The sequence below is a fragment of the Thamnophis sirtalis genome, unplaced genomic scaffold (assembly GCF_051295495.1).
Source record: "Thamnophis sirtalis isolate CommonGarterSnake01/CBP01778 unplaced genomic scaffold, rThaSir2_p1.2 scaffold_6, whole genome shotgun sequence".
Lineage (NCBI taxonomy): Eukaryota > Metazoa > Chordata > Lepidosauria > Squamata > Natricidae > Thamnophis > Thamnophis sirtalis.
In genome coordinates this window covers 115732277-115751168 of record NW_028261386.1, presented here as the reverse complement: position 1 = coordinate 115751168, position 18892 = coordinate 115732277, and the positions used below count along the sequence as shown (strand labels likewise).

The window sequence follows — 18892 nt, the reverse complement described above, 5'->3', positions numbered from 1 at the left end:
AAGTGGCACAGTAGCTAGGTGTTTGTGGGAGCGACTTCCGCGAGGCCATTCTGCATGGATGGCAGGTGCATGTGGGGCACATGGAGCATATTCCCCACTTCTTCCCCCCCCAGGAAATGGTGGGGACTGGTTGTCCATGCGTTTAAATCTTTTAGGGGAGGGCTTATTTTCACGGGACGGGCTTATTTTAGTACATGCGCTCAAAAGGCCAATTCGGGCTTATTATCTGGGGAGGTCTTATTTTCAGGGAAACAGGGTACAGTTGGCAATGGGAAAGAGCACTGTTGAAGCAAACAGAGGGCAGGGTCCAACTGAGAGTTGAAAGGGATTAACATTTCCTTGTGAATAAAACAATGAAAGAAATGCCCATTCAAGAACAAATGTCCACCTTAAGTTGTATTTCAGCTGCGCATAAATGGTTTCCTCTTTAGGATTTGTATTTGTAATATTGAAATATGTTTTTTTCTCTCTGTAATGTACATTTAAGGCTAGTTCTTGGACCATGCACTGCCAAGCCTAGCTATCAGATTTTGCTGCATCAATTACAAAGGAGATTTCCTATTTTCCCAGAGCAATTGGATCAGGGAACTAAAATAGGTGACATCACCCCTCTTGGGTCAGATGTGATGAAAAGCACTCAGCATACCATAGTAGAGGATAGTGTTAAAAAACACACTAAGCAACTGTAGCTGTCAAACAAGTCTTAAATATAAAATTACTGGACATCCTTTTATGAATTAAAGCAATGATAGATAGAAGGCTTCTTTTAAAAAAAAACAACAACTTAAGCCTATAGATCCACAGTGGATTAAATTTAATGAATTAATAATTAGATGCAAATTAACTGTGTTTTGTGTTTCTAAGGCTCCTTTGAAAGCAGGAAACAATGGGGCGTGGAGAAAGATCTGTAAGGATCTTTCACAAAATGAAAGAGCACCAAGAATCTTGTATCATTTTAAATACTAACGAACCACATCAGTATTCATGCATCCAGGTGCACAAAGTTACTAATACTCCTATCCAAGCGGTGAGAAAAGGCTTCAAGCCAGAGAGGAGAAAGGAAAATATAAATTCCTTGTTTTTCTCAGCAGTACCCTCTGAGAAACATATCCCTGGAGAATTTTATGGCATGGAGTGTTGTAGTAGTGTCTCCTCCATGAGACCAGCCTTCTAGTCCTCAACAAAAATAAGATATCCCAGGATCGAGTGAGAGCTAGAGATAAGAGAGAGTGTTGTGGGGCTGTTGTTGGTTTTTTGCCATAAAGAGACATGTGTGTAGCAGCTCTGTGATACCAATCTTCTCCTAAATATTTCGGCGATCCTATCATATCTCAAGGGTTAGGAATAAACTATGCATTTTGAAATACATATAATATTCTCTGTCTCGTTTCTATCCTGCTTTAATCATGAGGTGGGTGAGAGATGCTGTTCCTGCAGCTTCGATCCAGGATACTTCAAGGACCGTGGCACGACAAAACCGTGCTCGACTAAAGCGCGCCCGATTAAACTGCATCGCTGACGTCATCAACAGGGTGACAACAGCGAGCGCGGAGAAAGAAGGGCACTTTAAATAGCGCTTTGAAAGCAAGCCAATTCAACTTAAGGTAAGGGTTAGGTTTAGGGTTAGGTTTAGGGTTAGGTTTAGGGTTAGGTTTAGGGTTAGGATTAGGGTTAGGTTAAGGGTTAGGATTAGGTTTAGGGTTAGGTTAAGGGTTAGGTTTAGGGTTAGGTTTAGGGTTAGGTTTAGGGTTAGGATTAGATTTAGGGGGGTTAGGTTTAGGTTTAGGGGTTAATTTTAGGTTTAGGATTTTAGGATTTTATTAGTATTTATAGGCCGCCCTTTTCCCTGAGGGGACTCAGGGCGGCTTACATAAAATAAGGAAGGGAGGGTACAGACAATAGACACAACCAAAACATAGAAGTAAAATAGTAAGCAACATTCATTCATCATTCGGGTGGGGACAAATTAGCTTTATCCCCAGGTTTAGCGTTTACAGCGTGCTTCTGTCTCTGCGCTGTTGTTGCCCTGTGATGACATCAGCTACGCGGTTTCGTCGAGCGCACTTTAGTCGAACGCGGTTTTGTGGTGGAACCTTCAAGGACAGCAATTGGTGGATTCCAACGCTTCTTCTCGCCTTCTACTCTGTGTTTCATCCTAGCGGGGGGGGGGGGAACAGGGCAGGCTGGGCAACTGGTCCCTGTGATGGATGCTTCAGCCAACTTTCAAGCTGAGTGACAGATAGTCATAGAAAGATGCCTCCTCCAACCTTCTCCTGTGCTTGTCTTCTGCCCTACTGACCTGTCAGCTAATCTGTTTTCAGACACGGGCTTAGCACTCTTTCGGAAGAGTGATAAGCAAAGGTTCAGAAATAATCCAAGTAATACCTCATCAATGTGGTGGAGGGTCCAAAAGGACTCTCAAGGGGCCCTCTTATGTTTCACTCCATTCTTTCACTCCCCTCCCCTCCAGCGAAGAGGAAAAACTGACAGGCCTCTTGTCAATTTCACCAGAGGTCTCATCTATACCAAACTGCTAATTGCTGCAAAAGAATGACAAGAGCCTGTGGACACCAGCAGCGAGAAGTAGCCTGTGGAATAGGCAAAATAATGCTCCCCCTCAAATGAATTAAAACCAGTATAACTTATTTCTACATGGATCATCTTGTCAGCAGAAGTAGTAAAAAGGTCTAATGCACTTGTTTGGGACAGAACCAGTTAATACAAAGTGTTCTGACCCCCTCCGTCCAGTGATTAACGCCGACACAGGCTTAGTAGTTTGCCACTCTTTATTTACAGCAATTACAATCCTGTTGGCTGAAAGCCCAGACAAAACTCACAGGCAAGAAGTTGGCAGCAACCCAGACTCCCACAGACAAGAGATACAATACAAATAAGAGCTTCTCCAGATTGTTATGAATGGTTGTGTCCTGCAAAAGGATTCCTCCCAAAGTCTCTTCTTATATACTCTCTTGGCAGGGGCCAAGCCACAACCACTTGGGCCTGGTTATCTCCTATGAGTCTGTCTCCTAACTGCTGCCTCTGTTTCTCCGCCCGATGTTGCCTGGCATCAGGGACAAACTCCCTTTGATCTTCCCCACTGCTCCATGCCTCAGGCGCCTCCTGGTAGCCAACCAGCCTCTCTGGTCCCTGCTCTGAGTCCGAACCCTGCCCAGGGTCCTCCACATCCTCCATAGCAGACTCATAGGATTCCTCGCCATTGGAGTCCATCGGCAGCTCCAACGGCTCCTGCTGGGCCACAACACAAAGCTACCTCGTAAATTCTTTCCCAGTTTAATTGACCTCTTCCCCCTCAGTGACTAGGTAATAAGCTCCTATTCTTCAATGCCCCACACAATGCCATCTTTGCCTCTTTCCAATCCCAGCCTGGATTTTTCGGGAACCTTTCTTCTTTTCAGGATGCAATTTCTCCCCCCAAAATGAGAGATTAAGGGCCCAGGAGACTGGTTCCCTCCTACATCTGCTCCTGCCATTTTTTTTTTCACCATTCTCTTCAGGACTGATTTTTAACTCAGCTGGGCTACTTCATACTAGTGGACATTGGCTGGGGGAAAAATATTTTCTTTTTGGAATTTGCACTATGATTAGCCACTCAATCAACATAATTTTCTGGGGTCTCATACAATATCTTGAACCACATGAAATTGATTTGCAGAAAACTAGAATTAGGTTGGCGAATATGTGTTCAGTAACGTATACACAATCACATCCAAAATGGCAGGGACAGCATTTGGAAGAGCAGCATTTGTAGGGATAAAGGTATGGGTAGGGAAGAAAGTAGTACTTCCTCCCATTCGTATACTCTCCCTTGCAACAACAACACCCTGTATCTACATGTATCTTATGAGGAAAAAGCAAAGCTGTGGACTTTCTGCTTTCCTCATAACACCAAGCACATGCCATCCTGCATTCTGAGTCCTAGAAAACCAATCATTTCATAAAGTTCTGAAGCCTCTTAGAGCTCCAAATTATTTCATAGAATAAAGCTCTGTTTCATTAAAACGATACTTAAAATCATTACATAAAGCTCTGAAATTTTAGAGGCTCTGATTTAAGGAGCTTTCCAGAGAGGTCTTAATAGAACATCTTCTCAGCCTGCCAGGGTAGGCATGTACAACTACTGTAGACTGATGCTACAATCTCTTTCTCCCTTGGAAAGCCCTTCCAACAATTTCTTTTACAAACTGAAATGGAGGAGGTTGAGAATTTAGACAGCTATTTCTTAATTATTTTCCCCGAGATCCTCTTTCTGAACAAAACTCCTTTCATGGTGCTTTCCTACCTTACAGGGAAAACATCCCAGCGTCTTCAATCTCTTTTTCCTGAAAATAGGAAGACCCTTTAGATACCAATTTTCAATACAGCCTTTTCCTGTAGTACTTAAACAAATAAATCTAGTCTGACCTAATCTTTTTTTTTTCTTGCCAGAAAAAAAACACAACAGGTGATGGAGGACAATGCTTCACACAAACACAAACTGAAAGGATGGAGATTGCACGTGTGAATCCTGCACAAGCCAATTTGACTGCCCCCAAGTTTACATTCCAAGATTATATGAATCATTCCAATTCCATGGAACTTGTAGTTCGGCTCTTATGGTTGTTCCTGTTCATTTTCAGCCCCAGAGATCCCCCGCCTAAAGGACCAAGACGTTTCAGTCACATCAAACCTTCAGACCTCAAAAAGATAAAATAAAATCAACCAGGAGGCTGAGGTGTACTGAGACTTCTCAGAAGGTACCTATTCATCCTTGTGTGCTGGGTTTAACTGGCATGGTTAAAAGATCTGTACGAACAAGCCATAGTGTGCAATCACAATAATAACCTCTTCAAGGAAAACAGTGCAATTCAGAAGCTTTATATTGCCTCTTTTCTTAAAGAATGCAGTAGCTGGGACTCAATTTTACCTGAGGCACCTAGGTGGGATGTAGGTGGTTTGACACCTGCAGTGCCAAATTTCCATGTAGAAAACCAAATCCAAGGAAACCTCTCAAAGCTCTGGAAACAACTTGATAGTTATATACTAGATACTGTAGGACACTGTGGTATTCTTCCACCTATGACAATGTATTAACAACAATAACATGCAGCAATTAGGTTTGCCCTTGAAGTGGGCCCATTTACATTTTCAGCTGTACGTCCAGATTAAAGGCCTTCCAGTAGGAGCTGTGTGTTCTGAGTTGGGGATAGAGGAAATGAATAACAACTCTGCTACAACACGTTAGGCTGTTCTTCCACAGAAAAGATAGCGCTATTTTAAGTATCAGCTAAAGCTGCTTATTCATGGAATCCCAGTTGCTTTCAGTGGAAAAATGAGCTGACCTAGATGAAAATGCTTTGACTCAGAATTTGAGGAAGGGAGTCTAAGAGCAACATTTACATAATGGTTATAGGTTAAATATTGGAGCAATTAATGCCTGAACATCTGCTAGCAATAGCGAAGTCACTGGCACTGAGGAATCACTTAGGAAGGGTCAAAACAAGTCAGGTCTCCTATTTAGACAGAAAAGGATTTGGTTGAAGGGGAAGAGAGGCCACAAGCGAGCAGAAATATTGAATGCAGGTTCATACGCAATCTATCTTTCCCATGGAAGTATGGCATTTTGGGGGAGGGGTCAAAGGGCAGAAAGGATGAAAAAATATTACAAAAGAGGCTGCAATTTCCTGGGGGTTTTTTCCTCCCCTTCAACTTGAAGGGGAAAGGTTGTTTATCAATTATGTAATCTATTTTATGATTTACACTCTGGCATTTTGTATTTCCTGCCTTAAATAGCAGCAGGGGCATCTGCAGAGGTGGTCAACAACACTGAAATAGCAGATGCCACTGGGCAATGGAAGCCCAGCTCCCTTTTAACATGCTTCTCACATATAAAATAGGGCAAGCTTTGATCAGCCAATCACATGCAGCATTTTGCCATCACTGACTGCCTGACTTGCTGAATATCAGAAATATCAGCCCAAATGATTTGCAGCAACAGTAGTTAGAAGGTTTCTGAAGCTCAACTGAGGAGCTTGTCTACTGCAAGTGACCCTGTACTCCTCCTTTGTCCCAAAGTAGGATTCAGGAATCGGCTGAGACAAAGAACCACAACCCAGGGTTTGGGATCCAGTCAGAGAAACCAAGCTTGGGCTCTAAATCATTGCTGAGAAAAATGCACTGTATTAGGCTTTAATGTGGTAAAATATAAGGAACCTAAGCCAACTGGTTTTGAGCTAATAAATATATTACTTACCTTGAGTTCTGGGAATGTAGTCAGTTCAACAGAACAGATATGTTGTGTGTTTTCTCTATAGTTTCAAGACCTATAGCTCCCCAGTAGAAGAGTATCATTTAGCAAACCAGATTTCCTGAAAATGCTTGACAATAAGATGGACATACAGTCCTTCCATTTGTTCCTGGAAAGTCACTGGTACATTTATATTCTAGTTTTGGCAACACTCTGAAATCATCATCCCACCATCCAGTTGGGAGGCTTCGTTTCAAAAGTAGCTTGAAGCAGCTTCTTTGGAGCTTCTAAGCTGAACCATTCAACTTTACAGAGATGAGGAAACACACATTTCTTACCTCCAAAGGCAGGCCTCATGGAGAAATCATGGTCATCTACTCTCAGAAGTCTTTTGCTGTTCCCTGGCCAAGTTTTGGTCACGTCATAGTTCTTTTTATATGAGTAACTAAATTGAAAAACAAGAATACAAGCTATAATTTCTGATAACTGTGAGGAGGACCACTTTAAAAAGTAATTTGCTAATAATAATATACTGAAATTACATCTTTCCAAAGGGATTCCATGCACTGGAGTGACCGTGAAATGATTTTCATTATTTATTAAATGCATATGCTGCCTTGTCTCACTATCCAAAGTTACCATGATGGAAGAGCATGCCAGCATATTGAGTCAGTTCTAAGTCCCAACATCGTACCTTTGTGCTAAATTGGGACTATAAAGAACTTTCCTGAAGAAGCAGAGAAAATGTAGCATAAGAGAAATCCTTACAATATCATATATCTGGATCTCTAGTTGTGCCTGAGCATAAGCGGAAGTGTAGGAATTGAAAACATGAAAACTGAATGCACTGATACTATCGGTTACAGCAGTAGCCTTTCCCCAACCTGGACCCCATCCAGACAACAATGATCCTCGTGGTGTTAGGGTATTATAGATCAACAAATTCCCAGGGTATTTCTACTTTAGTACCTTTCATGCTGACCAACACAACAGAATCTTATCTACAGTTAGTCCTTAGCAATAGCAATAGCAGTTAGACTTATATACCGCTTCATAGGGCTTTCAGCCCTCTCTAAGCGGTTTACAGAGTCAGCATATTGCCCCCAACAACAATCCAGGTCCTCATTTTACCCACCTCGGAAGGATGGAAGGCTGAGTCAACCCTGAGCCGGTGAGATTTGAACAACCGAACTGCAGAACTGCAGTCAGCTGAAGTAGCCTGCAGTGCTGCATTTAACCACTGCACCACCTCGGTAAGTCCTTGACTTACAACCATTCATTTAATGACCGCTTGAAGTTACAATGGCACTGAAAAAAGTGACTTAGAACCATTTTTCACACGTACGACTGTTGCAGCAGTCCCCATGGTCACGTGATCAAAATTCAGCTGATTCATATTTATGATGGTGCAGGGTCTCAGGATCATGTAATCACCTTTTGAGAAGCCAAATCAATGAGGAAGCCAGAATCACTTAACAACTAACTTAACAACTGCAGTTAACTGTACTTAGCGGCTGTGGCAAAAAAGGAGGTAAAGGGGCAAAACTCACTTAACAACTGTCTCACTTAACAACAGAAATGTTGGGCTCAGTTGTGATTATAAGTCAAAGATACCTGTACTTTTAAAAAAAATATTTTTTATTAAATGTTTTGATCTTTAAAAACAATAGGAAAAACACAGCCAAGAAAAAAACACAATAAGACAAAACAAAACACAGAACATACATAACAATATAGAGTAATTTTACAGCTTTCTCTATCGGCTTTCCTTCTTAGCTTTTATAATTCTCCCTTCTTGCATTGCCTTCCTCTCACTATAATCTTGTACTATAATGTAATAAACATAGTATGAACACTTATAATAGTATTCATTATTTATATCTCCATATATTTGTATTCTCTATTTTCTGTCTTGGCTTCTGTTTTCTAGCCACTTGTACATTTTATTCCATACTTTATAGAAGTCCGATTCTTCTCTTTCTTTTAGTTCTATTGTCATTTTATCCATTTCTGCGCATTCGAGTATTTTCCTGATTGTAGTTTCATCTGAGGGTGTATTGATTTTTTTCCAGCTTTGTGCAAAGGCAATCCTGGCTGCAGTGAGTATGTGTATGATTGTGTTATATTATGTTTCTGCTGTGGAGAACAATATCTCTCTTCTCAAAATCCTGGCCGACAAACAGCCACCTCTGTAGTTGTGGGGGCATTGAAATGACCTCGGTGCTCTCCAGAAGGCTTCCTATCGGCGTTAATCACCACTTGGAAGTCCTTGTGGCCCTTAGGAACAGAATCAACAGCAGCCTTAAGTTCCAGAATATACTTGTTATGTTCACACAGCAATTTCTGCAGTTGGCTAACCAGTTGTGGATTAACGCCTGGGTAGATTCCATAATGGATGTCCCTCTCATTGTCATCATCAGCATAAAGTATACATGGAGAAATGAAGACTACTGCTGAGTCCCGCCACGGTACTCCTTATCCTGTGGTAGACCTGCTCCTGCACTTTGAATGTTGGCATAAAATTCCCTCCTTCATCTCTCTGGCTCCAAAAGATGCCTTTTGGAAGCATCCATTGTACTTCTGGACAGCAGAAAGAAAGTGCTTTGCCGTTGGATGCTGATGGGTGAGTAGGCTGTGTAAGCGTTCAGGGGAGGGAAGTGGACTTTACCGCCACTGCAGCACATCCCGGGACTCTCATCCTGCCACTTTAGAGCATGGCACCAGGCACAGGGTAACCAGGATCTGAGATCAACAACTTTTTCCCTGGAGCAATCAATCAGAAGTTCATATTTAAAACCAGACAAATATTAATCCAAGGCAATGATCTCATTTGTGACTGATTAACGTAGGGGTTATTAGATGTATACTTTTTTACAGCTACTGTCTTGGGGATGAGTTTGATGATACTTGTGTGTAGCTTCCCTTACTTGTGTTTTCCTAATCGCATCTGTAAATCTTTTTCTACATTTTTTGCCTCTTTTCCCTTTAACTGGTGCTACAGTAGAAGGAACATATTCCCCTGAACTGAGGAAGAAAATAAGGGGGGGGGGGGAAATCTGTCTCTGTCTACCAGCATCCATCGGTATTCATCTGGCTAGCGTCTTGTCAGTGTGTGAGAAAGTTGAAGGGCGTTTGGAAACTCGCTAGGTGAGTAAGGAGGAGACAGGAAAGCGCCTGGGTGTGGCTTAGCTGAACTGTTCTGTAGTAAAGCTGCTTGCTGCTGTGAAAGTAAAACTGAAACTCCTCTCCTCTGCTTGTATTTTGCATTTGGAACAGATTTCTTTTCAGGTGGGGAGGGGAAGTAGAACTCCTTAGCATCAGAGTGTGTTAATAATAATATAGGAAATACTAATGCTTTGATGGTCATTTCAAAAAATCCTTTCTTTAGTGAGCGCCTAGAAGCCAAGGGGATCATGGCAAATTTGAAGTATGTAGGCTTTACTGTTCTGGAGATTTTGTGATGATGCATGAGTGGTATTTCGCTTTTATATATAGAGATAGATAAATTGCCTAAATTCATATAAATAAAGACATACAGCAACAGGTTCTCTAAAAGGTACAGTTAAACATAACTGAATGAAATTTTGGTGGTGTCAACCCAACCATATGAACTTTGAATTCAGTGTACTCTGTTTAAATGAATGAATGAATAAAGGTAAGCAAGACTGCACTGGACTGGATGGCTAAATAACCTGGTTCTTCTAATGCTCCTTCAAATGGTTATTTAGCCAAGGATATAAAATCCAGAAGACTATTAGATAGCAGCAAAGAGATGCAAAAAGCTTTCTATTGGCTATCATCTATCACAGTGTTTCTTAATTTCAGCAATTTTAAGATGTGTGGACTTCAACTCAAAGAATTATCCAGGCAGCAGATCTAGCAATTGGCTGGATCTTCAAATCTGCTGGCCCTCTTAGTATGGAGATAGTTAGGCGTTAACAGTTCTTCAGGAAAAGATACTGACTTGCCTCACTCCCAAACTACAGAACACATTGGTAAACAGGTATTGTTGCTAATCTTGCTAAATATCTGATTCTTGGGCTGATTTGATATTGCAACTGTAAAACTATACTAATATGTACTAAATGAAATTACATTCTTCATTTACTGTATGTGTGTATCAGGGGTGGGTTTCAACCGGTTCGCGGCGGTCCCTGCGAACCAGTTGGTCAGCGAACCCGGAAGTAAGTAACTTCCGAGAACGGCGAAGGGCGCGCCCGCCCGCCCGCGGTCCTTACCCGGTTTTGACGAGTTCTGCGCTTCTACGCATGTGCAGGACGCATACAGTGCCTGCGCGATCCTCCAGGAGCAGCTGGAGCGTCGCGCAGACGCTAGTACGCATGCGTGCACCACGCGCGTGCACGAGGATGCCGTCGGCCCCGTTCCAACCGAACCGGTTGGAACGGGGTGAGAAACCCACCCCTGGTGTGTATCTATACAGGTAGTCCTAACATACAATTCATTTAGTGACTGTTCAGAGTTACAACAGTAAAAAAAATGACTTATGGCCATTTTTCACACTTACAACCATTGCAGCATCCCCATGGTCATGTCATCAAAATTCGGATGCTTGGTAACAGATTCATATTTATGGGTTTGTAGTAATCCGGGATCATGTGATCATCTTGTGACCTTCTGACAAGCAAAGTCAATGGGAAAGCCAGATTCACTCAACAACTGTGTTACTAACTTAAGTGATTCATTTAACAACTGTGGCAAGAAAGGTCATAAAATGGGGCAAAATAACTGTCTCAGTAACAGAAATTTTAGACTCAATTGTGGATCATAAGTTGAGGACTGCCTGTATATCACAATTCTCCAAATGTCTGCTCCAATAAAATATGGTCAAAACCTCTGAAGTTTGGGAACAGGATTTGTACTACATATTTTAAAAATGGTGTTTTCCAAAATTTTAAAATTGTGCAGAAAAGTTCCAAAATGAATTATTTACAATTAGTCATCTCCAAGAATTTGTGCATTATCTATAAAACTCAAGAGAAACCTTAGTTTTCAGCACCATATCTGCATGCCATTGAGAGAAAAACAGATTTAAACAGTGTAAATCAATACATAACTGTTTTCAACCAACCAATTTTACTGTTAAAATAGTAGGAAAAGGAAGGGCTTATGGATCCCAATTCCCTGTGAAATAACATTGCCGTATGCATGCATTGATTAACAGCTTGATAGCAGATTAAAAACAGATTAACCAGAGTCAACCATCTGGGCATTTTTGATGCCACTTACAAGGCCATCTTCAAGTTGTCTTTTTCCTCCTCCTTCTTTGCACAATCTTCCATGTTCCCACAGAAGAAATCTTTGGGAAAGTTACTTCAAGTTAGGGTAACCCTAAATCTTAGTCTACATACTAGCGTGCTCTATTTGAGCATTAGAGGAGAGTCTTGCATTTTGACAACCTGTCCTTTAGGCTTGATCTGTCTACTCAAGACCACAGAAGTCCAAGTTGAAGAGCCACAAGAAAAGAGGGTAAAACAATGAAATCTGCCCTCAATTACACCAAACAGCCTAGTGAGCAATATTTGTGTTTCTGTTTAAATTACATCTAGTACATATCATGCAAATGTTATTCAATTTGTCTCTTTTTTTCTTTTTTTTGGGGGGGGGGGGTCAGTGCATAGCAGTTAGACTTATATACCACTTCATAGGGCTTTCAGCCCTCTGTAAGCGCTTTACAGAGTCAGCATATTGCCCCCACAGTCTGGGTCCTCATTTCACCCACCTCGGAAGGATGGAAGGCTGAGTCAACCTTGAGCTGGTGAGATTTGAACCGCTGAACTGCAGATAGCAATCAGCTGAAGTGGCCTGCAGTACTGCACTCTACTCACTGCGCCACCTCGACTCCTCCAAGAGAATGGAGAAACAAAGTACGCACAGATACATGTAGTCCTCGACTTACGACCACAATTGAGCCCAAGATTTATGTTGCTAAGTGAGAAATTTGTTAAGTGAGTCTTGCCACATTTTACAACTTTTTTGCTGCATTTGTTAAGTGAATCATCGCAATTGTTAAATTAGTAACTCGGTTGTTAAATGAATCTTGTTTCCTCATTGACGTAGCTTCTCAGAAAGTTGCAAAATGTGATCACAGGATCCTGGGACCCTGCAACCATCATAAATATGAGTCAGTTGTCAAACATCCAAATGTAAATCACATTACCATGGGGATGTTGCAACGGTCATGTAGAAAATGGTCATAACTCACTTTTTTCAGTGAACTGTTTGTTGTAAGTCAAGTATTGTACTTGACTCACCTGTACTCTACTTACAACCAGTTACTTAGCGACTATTGTAAACTACAACAGAACTCACCAGGGCTATCTGGAGATTTGAAATTCCAAAAGGCAAGTTCTTTTTGCCTTTTGGTACTGTCCATGGGGTTTTCATGGCAAAGATACTGGAGTGGGTTGCCATTTCCTTCTCCAGTGGATCACACTTTGTCAGAGCTCTCTGCTATGACCTGTCTATCTCGAGTGGCCCTGCACGGCATAGCTCATAGCTTCATTGACCTACGCAAGCCCCTTCGCCACAACAAGGCAGTAATCCATGAAGTGGGGCGGAGTCTGGGCAACTGGATGGAGCTAGCAGAGTGTTTTAATGGCCGGATGACCTTCCTGTTGCCAATGTGGAGTTTTGTTCAGAAGATATATTCTCATTATGCCCAGAGAGAGAAATATCTGCCTCTATCTAGGATCGAACTCCCAGCCTCCTGATTGTGAGGTGAGAGCTTCACCTCTAGGCCACCGCACCACTAAGGATGCTTAGAAACGTGCTAATTAAACTACATCACATATGTGCTATAAGTAAAGCCAACTAACATCAACGTACATAGATTGCTCTATGGGCAGACAGGAAAAGCCTGAGAAATTTGCCTTCTCTGCCCAAATGAAATGAGAAAAGCTGCACCTGAAGGACCACTTGGCTCATTTTACATATTTTACTAATACATTCTGCGTGATATTATGGATAGAATACTAAATATTTATCTAGGAATCCTTGGTGCTCTCTAAAATCGGCTGTTTGCAGAGGTTTTTTTTTATCCAACTAGGCAACATCTTCAGCCAATGCTAAAAAAGAGTGGGCTTTACTCTCTTTACATAGCATGTCCTATTAGTATTGAAGTTGTTGTTTTCCCCTGGTTAGTTCCTTGATTAGGCTGTTGTTTGCTGTTTGTTAGTCTGAGTTGGTAATTCCTTCATTAGGAATTGTTTGCTGCTTGATTATCTAGTTTCAATCCTGGTGTTAATTCTTGTTTATCTGAATGTTGACTGCTGGCAAAGAAGTGTTCTGGTCTTTTTGTTTCCTTTTGAATGGTCTGTAAATGATGCTTATGCTTATGCCTATATATATAAGCATATATAAGACGCTAAGACGTTTGCCTAAGATGCAATACAGCACAGGTTCGAATCCCAGTAAGGGTATGGCTAGCTGATGAGAGCTAAATAGCTTGAAATAGATCTATACTAGTCTCTCTTTATTTATTTATCAGCACAAATAAAAACACAAATATAACAAAAGGCAACAGTAAAAATATTGGGTTTCTGTCGTGATGGACTCTTGTGACGAGCCGATTGACAGATGTTGGAAGCAGTTAGCTTCCTCCCATAATTGGGGCTTACCAGGGGTTGTGACACTAATAGATAGATAGATAGATAGATAGATAGATAGATAGATAGATAGATAGATAGATAGATGATATATATATATATATATATATATATATATATATATATATATATATATATATATATATATAGATTGATAAATGATAAATGATAAATAAATAAATAAATAAATAAATATATATATATATATATATATATATATATATATATATATATATATATATATATATATATATATATATATATATATATATATATATATATATATATAATCAATGGTTGATTTGTTGGGAGTGTCAAGCTGAATTTCCTAGCGTGGTCTAAGATGCTCACAGTTTTCCCAGTTGAAAGTATGATTAAGTCTGTCCATATGTTGTGAAAGTAAGGAGTGTTTTATCTGGTCTTCTCATTGCTAGTTGGCATTCATGGATGTGCTCTGCTAATCTTTTGCCTGCCTGTCCTACATAGTGGCTGTTGGAATCTTTACACTGTATATTGTAGATGATGCCCATTTTTTTTCTTTTTCAGCTACTCAGTCTTTAGGTTTACATAAGATGTTTTGGAAGGCTTTAGTTAGTTTGCATGCTAGCCATGCAGAGGCAAATCCCATATATCTCACCCATTTGTTTTATTAATAATCCAGTATTACAGTCATACAAAAGGGTTTTGTTGCTAGTGTTCTGTCCCTTCTCCAGCATTTGTCCCCATTTTTACAGTGTCCTTGTATTTGCTTCCATGTTAATCTTCATATCATATTTTCCTGAGAAAATGCTATCAGATGAAAGGCCATTGGACGTTTTCAGCAACCGATTATCTAGTTCAGCATTCACTCTGGAAAACTGTCTTGTGCAAATCTGGTACATCTTTTTTTCTCCACTGAAACTTTACTATTCTTTTACCAAGTCTTAACCTTTCCCCCAAATCCTAATCTTGAGCTGTACATCTGACAGCAGATAAACTCCAAGCCTATGTAACCTCTGCATGACTGGCATGGAACAGCAACAAGCTCTTGGGGAAGATTTGGAAAAGCTTAAAAGATGAAAAAGTAGGAAAGGGAAGAAAAATCTTATGGTTTTGCTAAATAAACCTGGCTTGTACGCCTGAGTTAGCCAAGTGGGCTGAAAATAAGCAATTCTTACTGGACAGCAGGTCAAAACCAAGATGTATTCAAGGTTTGGCAACTATTTTAGGCTATTTTCCCCCTATATAAACATGCTATTTTGACATGAAATCTGATAAATTTAAAGATCTTTCTTGCTATTCCACATCTGTTTTTCATCACTAATACTCAATTCATTTGCAAATAAATAACAGGACAGCTGCAAATTTATTTAATAATAAAACTTAGTGATCTAAACATTATTTCTCTCCAACTAAACATGTTCAAATTGCATTTTCTTAAACTGCAGCAATTCTTTAGATAAATATTTTTCTCCCTCTCAAAACTTTGGCCCAACAGTGCCCAGTACAAGATTCTAAGTGAAATCCCAGATGAAGATTGTGCTAAATACAGAGTTTAGCATCTCTCCAGAAGCTGCTTTCTCTATTAAATACTGTGAAAATACGACGTGCTACATAACAGTGTAACAGCGTAAAAACAATTCAGGATTTCCTACGAAAGTATTGTGTGCTCTCAGATTGCTTTGAACAGAGCTAGTGTTTCAGCAACAACCTGGTTTGTGGTCGAACTCCACCTGACTCACAAAGTCAAGAATGAAAACCACCTGGATTTCAGAGGCATTCTTAACGCTAGTCGGGAAAAGAAATCTTGGAAATAATACCCATTTATAGTTACTGTACTTGTACTCTTAGTACAACGCGCGCTCTTTACAAACTTCTTATGCAGGAACGTATAATAAAACTCGCAAAAACTACCCCTCCCCGCAAACACATACAAGTAGAGAGAAACCAAAGGAAAAGGAATAAATGGATTTAACCGTAAGGCTCTCCTTACTTTATTTTTTGCACCTGCGCTTCTGCCGTCCATCTCCCTTTTTTGTGCTTCCTACTTTCTCCGAGAAGGGCCCCGCAAAAGATCAGCAATATGAGTTTTGCAAAATACAGCATACTTTGGGAATCAGCTCTCCCTGTGCCTTCCGTCCAGCCGCCTCCTGACGGGTAAAATGCACTCCGGTTTAAACATCGAACTATCTGCATCTCTCAAGCGTTGCATTTGTCCGAGCGACCATTCTTATTAGAAAAGCTGCTTTTTTTTTCTCCTCCAGATTTTAAACCAGCTTCCTAAACCGTCTACCCTACATCCATTCCTCCCCTCCTTGCTCGCCGATTAGCCGTCCCTCGGGAAAGAAAGTAATCCTAGCTGGCCGTGTTTCCACTGAGTTCTGCATGGGTGGCCAACAGCCAATGGAAACGCGGGATGGGATGCCATGCGCCAGGCTTTGGGCCAATCAGGGGACTTCGGGGACGGGAACGCCTTTCTCTCCGGCCTCTCTACTGTTTCTTTTTTAATTATCATCATTATTATTAAGGATTGCTATTTCTCCACTATGTTTCTCCATTGCTGCTTATGGAGAGCGAGGTGTTTCGGACCTGAGATGGGGGGGGGGGGGGGGAAGGGCGGTTGAAATAGCTGCTCAGTGGGAATTTGGAAATGCCCTAGTTGGTCATTTCTTTCTAACTCTTTATGTCTGTTTCCTTTTTTCTCCCTTTAGTTTTCCAGCCAGCTGGAAACTCCACTGTTACCTTCATTCTCTCTGTTTTGTGTCAGTCAGTATCTGTCCCTGTGGCTAAATCTACGCGAAAAGCCATGGTTTGTTTGCTCCAACCATTGTTTAAAGTTATCGTAGTTTAAATTACAAGTCAAGACATTAAGCCATAGTTTACAAATCAGTGGTATGTAAAAATTGTGTTTGGCTTAAGAGAGGGTTTCGAGTGCAGTGTTCAGTGGTCAAGATTTTAAGAAAAGTACTGAATTGGTAAAGGCGTTGGATACTTTGTCCGCATCAAATCAAGTTCCTTTCCTTGTGGAGTAGAATAGTGGGATTACTTGGTGTCCTACTTTTCTTTTTTCAGTGTATCATTTTTATTAAAGTGTTTTAAGAAGTAATCCAAGCTAACGTATAAGGAAGAAAAAAGCAAAATAAAAAAGTAAAAAAAGCCCTTGAAGAGAATAGGAAATTATAAAATACTTCCAACATTTTTCATAGCTGCTATAAGTACTGATATTTTTTTAACCTTGTCTTAAAGTTACGTCAAATTACCTTTTTTCTGTAATCTCAAAGTCATTTTTTTTCATTTTTATGCAAAAAGTATGGAAGGCTTCCAGTTACCAATAAATGTATATAATATATTTTCTCTAAACAAAAAAGACAATTTATCCATTTCAGCAAAATCTATCAACTTCCCCATTATTAACTTCCATAGTGGGTAATGTTGACTCTTTCTATCTCTGTGTGTATAGTAAACTTGCCTCAGTATTCTACTATTGAAATAATCTTGCATAACTTTTTTTCTAATCTTTTATCTATTCGCCCTAAAATGAAAAATTCAGGAGTCCATTGAGTATTGGTCTTTGAAATCCTCTAAATCAAAGTATGTATCTGAATACAAACTTTTAAAGCTTTATTACATGTCCACCAAACATTTTTTTAAAAGCTAAAAGAATTTGGATTCAAATGCATACTTTGATTTAGAAGATTTTAAAGATCAATACTCAATGGAATCCAGAATGTCTATTTTAAATGCCACCAAACATGGTGGCTCAGTGGTTAAGACACTGGGCTTGATGGTTGGAAAGCCAGCAAGCCAGGTTTGAGAGTGGAGCCCAGCACGACAGGGTGAGCTCCTTTCCTTGCCCCCAAGCACCTGCCAATTTAGCAGTTTGAAAGCATGCAAATACCAATAAAGATACCATTTTGGTGGGAAGGTAATAGCGCTCCATGATGTCTTGCTGGCCACATGATGTGGAAATGTCTTCAGACAGCACTGGATCAATGGCCTTGAAATGATGATGAATATAGAATAAGAGACTTGGAAGGGACCATGGAAGTCTTCTAGTCAAACTCCCTGCCTAGGCAGGAAACCCTATACCACTTCAGAGAAATGGTTCTCCAATCTCTTCTTAAAGACTTCCAGTGTTGAAGCATTCACAACTTCTGGAGGCAAGTTGTTCCACTGATTAATTATTCTAACGGTCAGGAAATTTCTCCTTAGTTCTAAGTTGCTTCTCTCCTTGATTAGTTTCCACTCATTGCTTCTTGTTCTATCCTCAGGTGCCTTGGAGAATAGCTTGACTCCCTCTTCTTTGTGGCAACCCCTGAGATATTGGAACACTGCTATCATGTCTCCCTTGTTCCTTCTTTTCACCAGACTAGACATAGTTCCTGCAACCGTTCTTCATATGTTTTAGCCTCCAGTCCCCTAAACATCTTTGTTGCTCTTCTGTGCACTCTTTCTAGAGCACCATTCCCTATAGTCAACAATGACTGGCTGAGTAAAATCCACAGGGATTCCTTTACCCTTTACTACCAAATATAATAAATGTCTCATGTTGTTCATATTTCCAATATACATTTGAAGTGCTTTTCTACATTCTAAATAACTTCTCTGGCATTTTGTCAACAAAATACATCATTTTATAAAAAATATATTTGAGATTGTTTCACACATTTAACCCTTTTAGCCACATCTTTTCCCACTGATTTATGTTTTATAATCAACATTATTAGCCCATTTGATCATATATTCTTTAACCTGTTCTTCCTGCTTTAAATCTCAACAGAAGTTTGCAATTTCAGCAATTATGTGTTCATCTGTTCATTGTATTTCAAATTCTGTCTTTGTGCATACCATCTTTTTATTCATTTAAAATATTTCAGATAATTGTAAATGAAAAAAAATCACTGACAACTATTCCCTTCTGCTATTGTTTTCTTGATTTGATTTTAATTCCAGATATTTCTTGCTTACCCACAAATGATATGTTTGTGCATATGACCTGGTCCTGATCATTGCTATTTGACTAATTGCCAGTGGAAATGATTAA

General features: G+C 40.2%; 1 protein-coding gene across 2 annotated transcripts in view; it reads right to left on the bottom strand.

The window, feature by feature from the left end:
* Nucleotides 1-16210, bottom strand: part of GABRR2 (gamma-aminobutyric acid type A receptor subunit rho2) — a 32566-nt gene extending 16356 nt beyond the window's left edge. Inside the window, exons 1-2 of one of the 2 annotated variants that reach the window (XM_087718761.1) lie at nt 15842-16210; nt 6583-6689 (exon numbers count right to left, since the gene is read on the bottom strand). In XM_087718761.1, coding sequence (XP_087574887.1) covers nt 6583-6689; nt 15842-16044 — 310 coding nt within the window. In that variant the 5' untranslated portion in view covers nt 16045-16210. The remainder of the gene's footprint in view (nt 1-6582; nt 6690-15841) is intronic. The other variant, XM_087718760.1, reaches the window with a different exon arrangement.
* Nucleotides 16211-18892: the final 2682 nt, after the last annotated feature.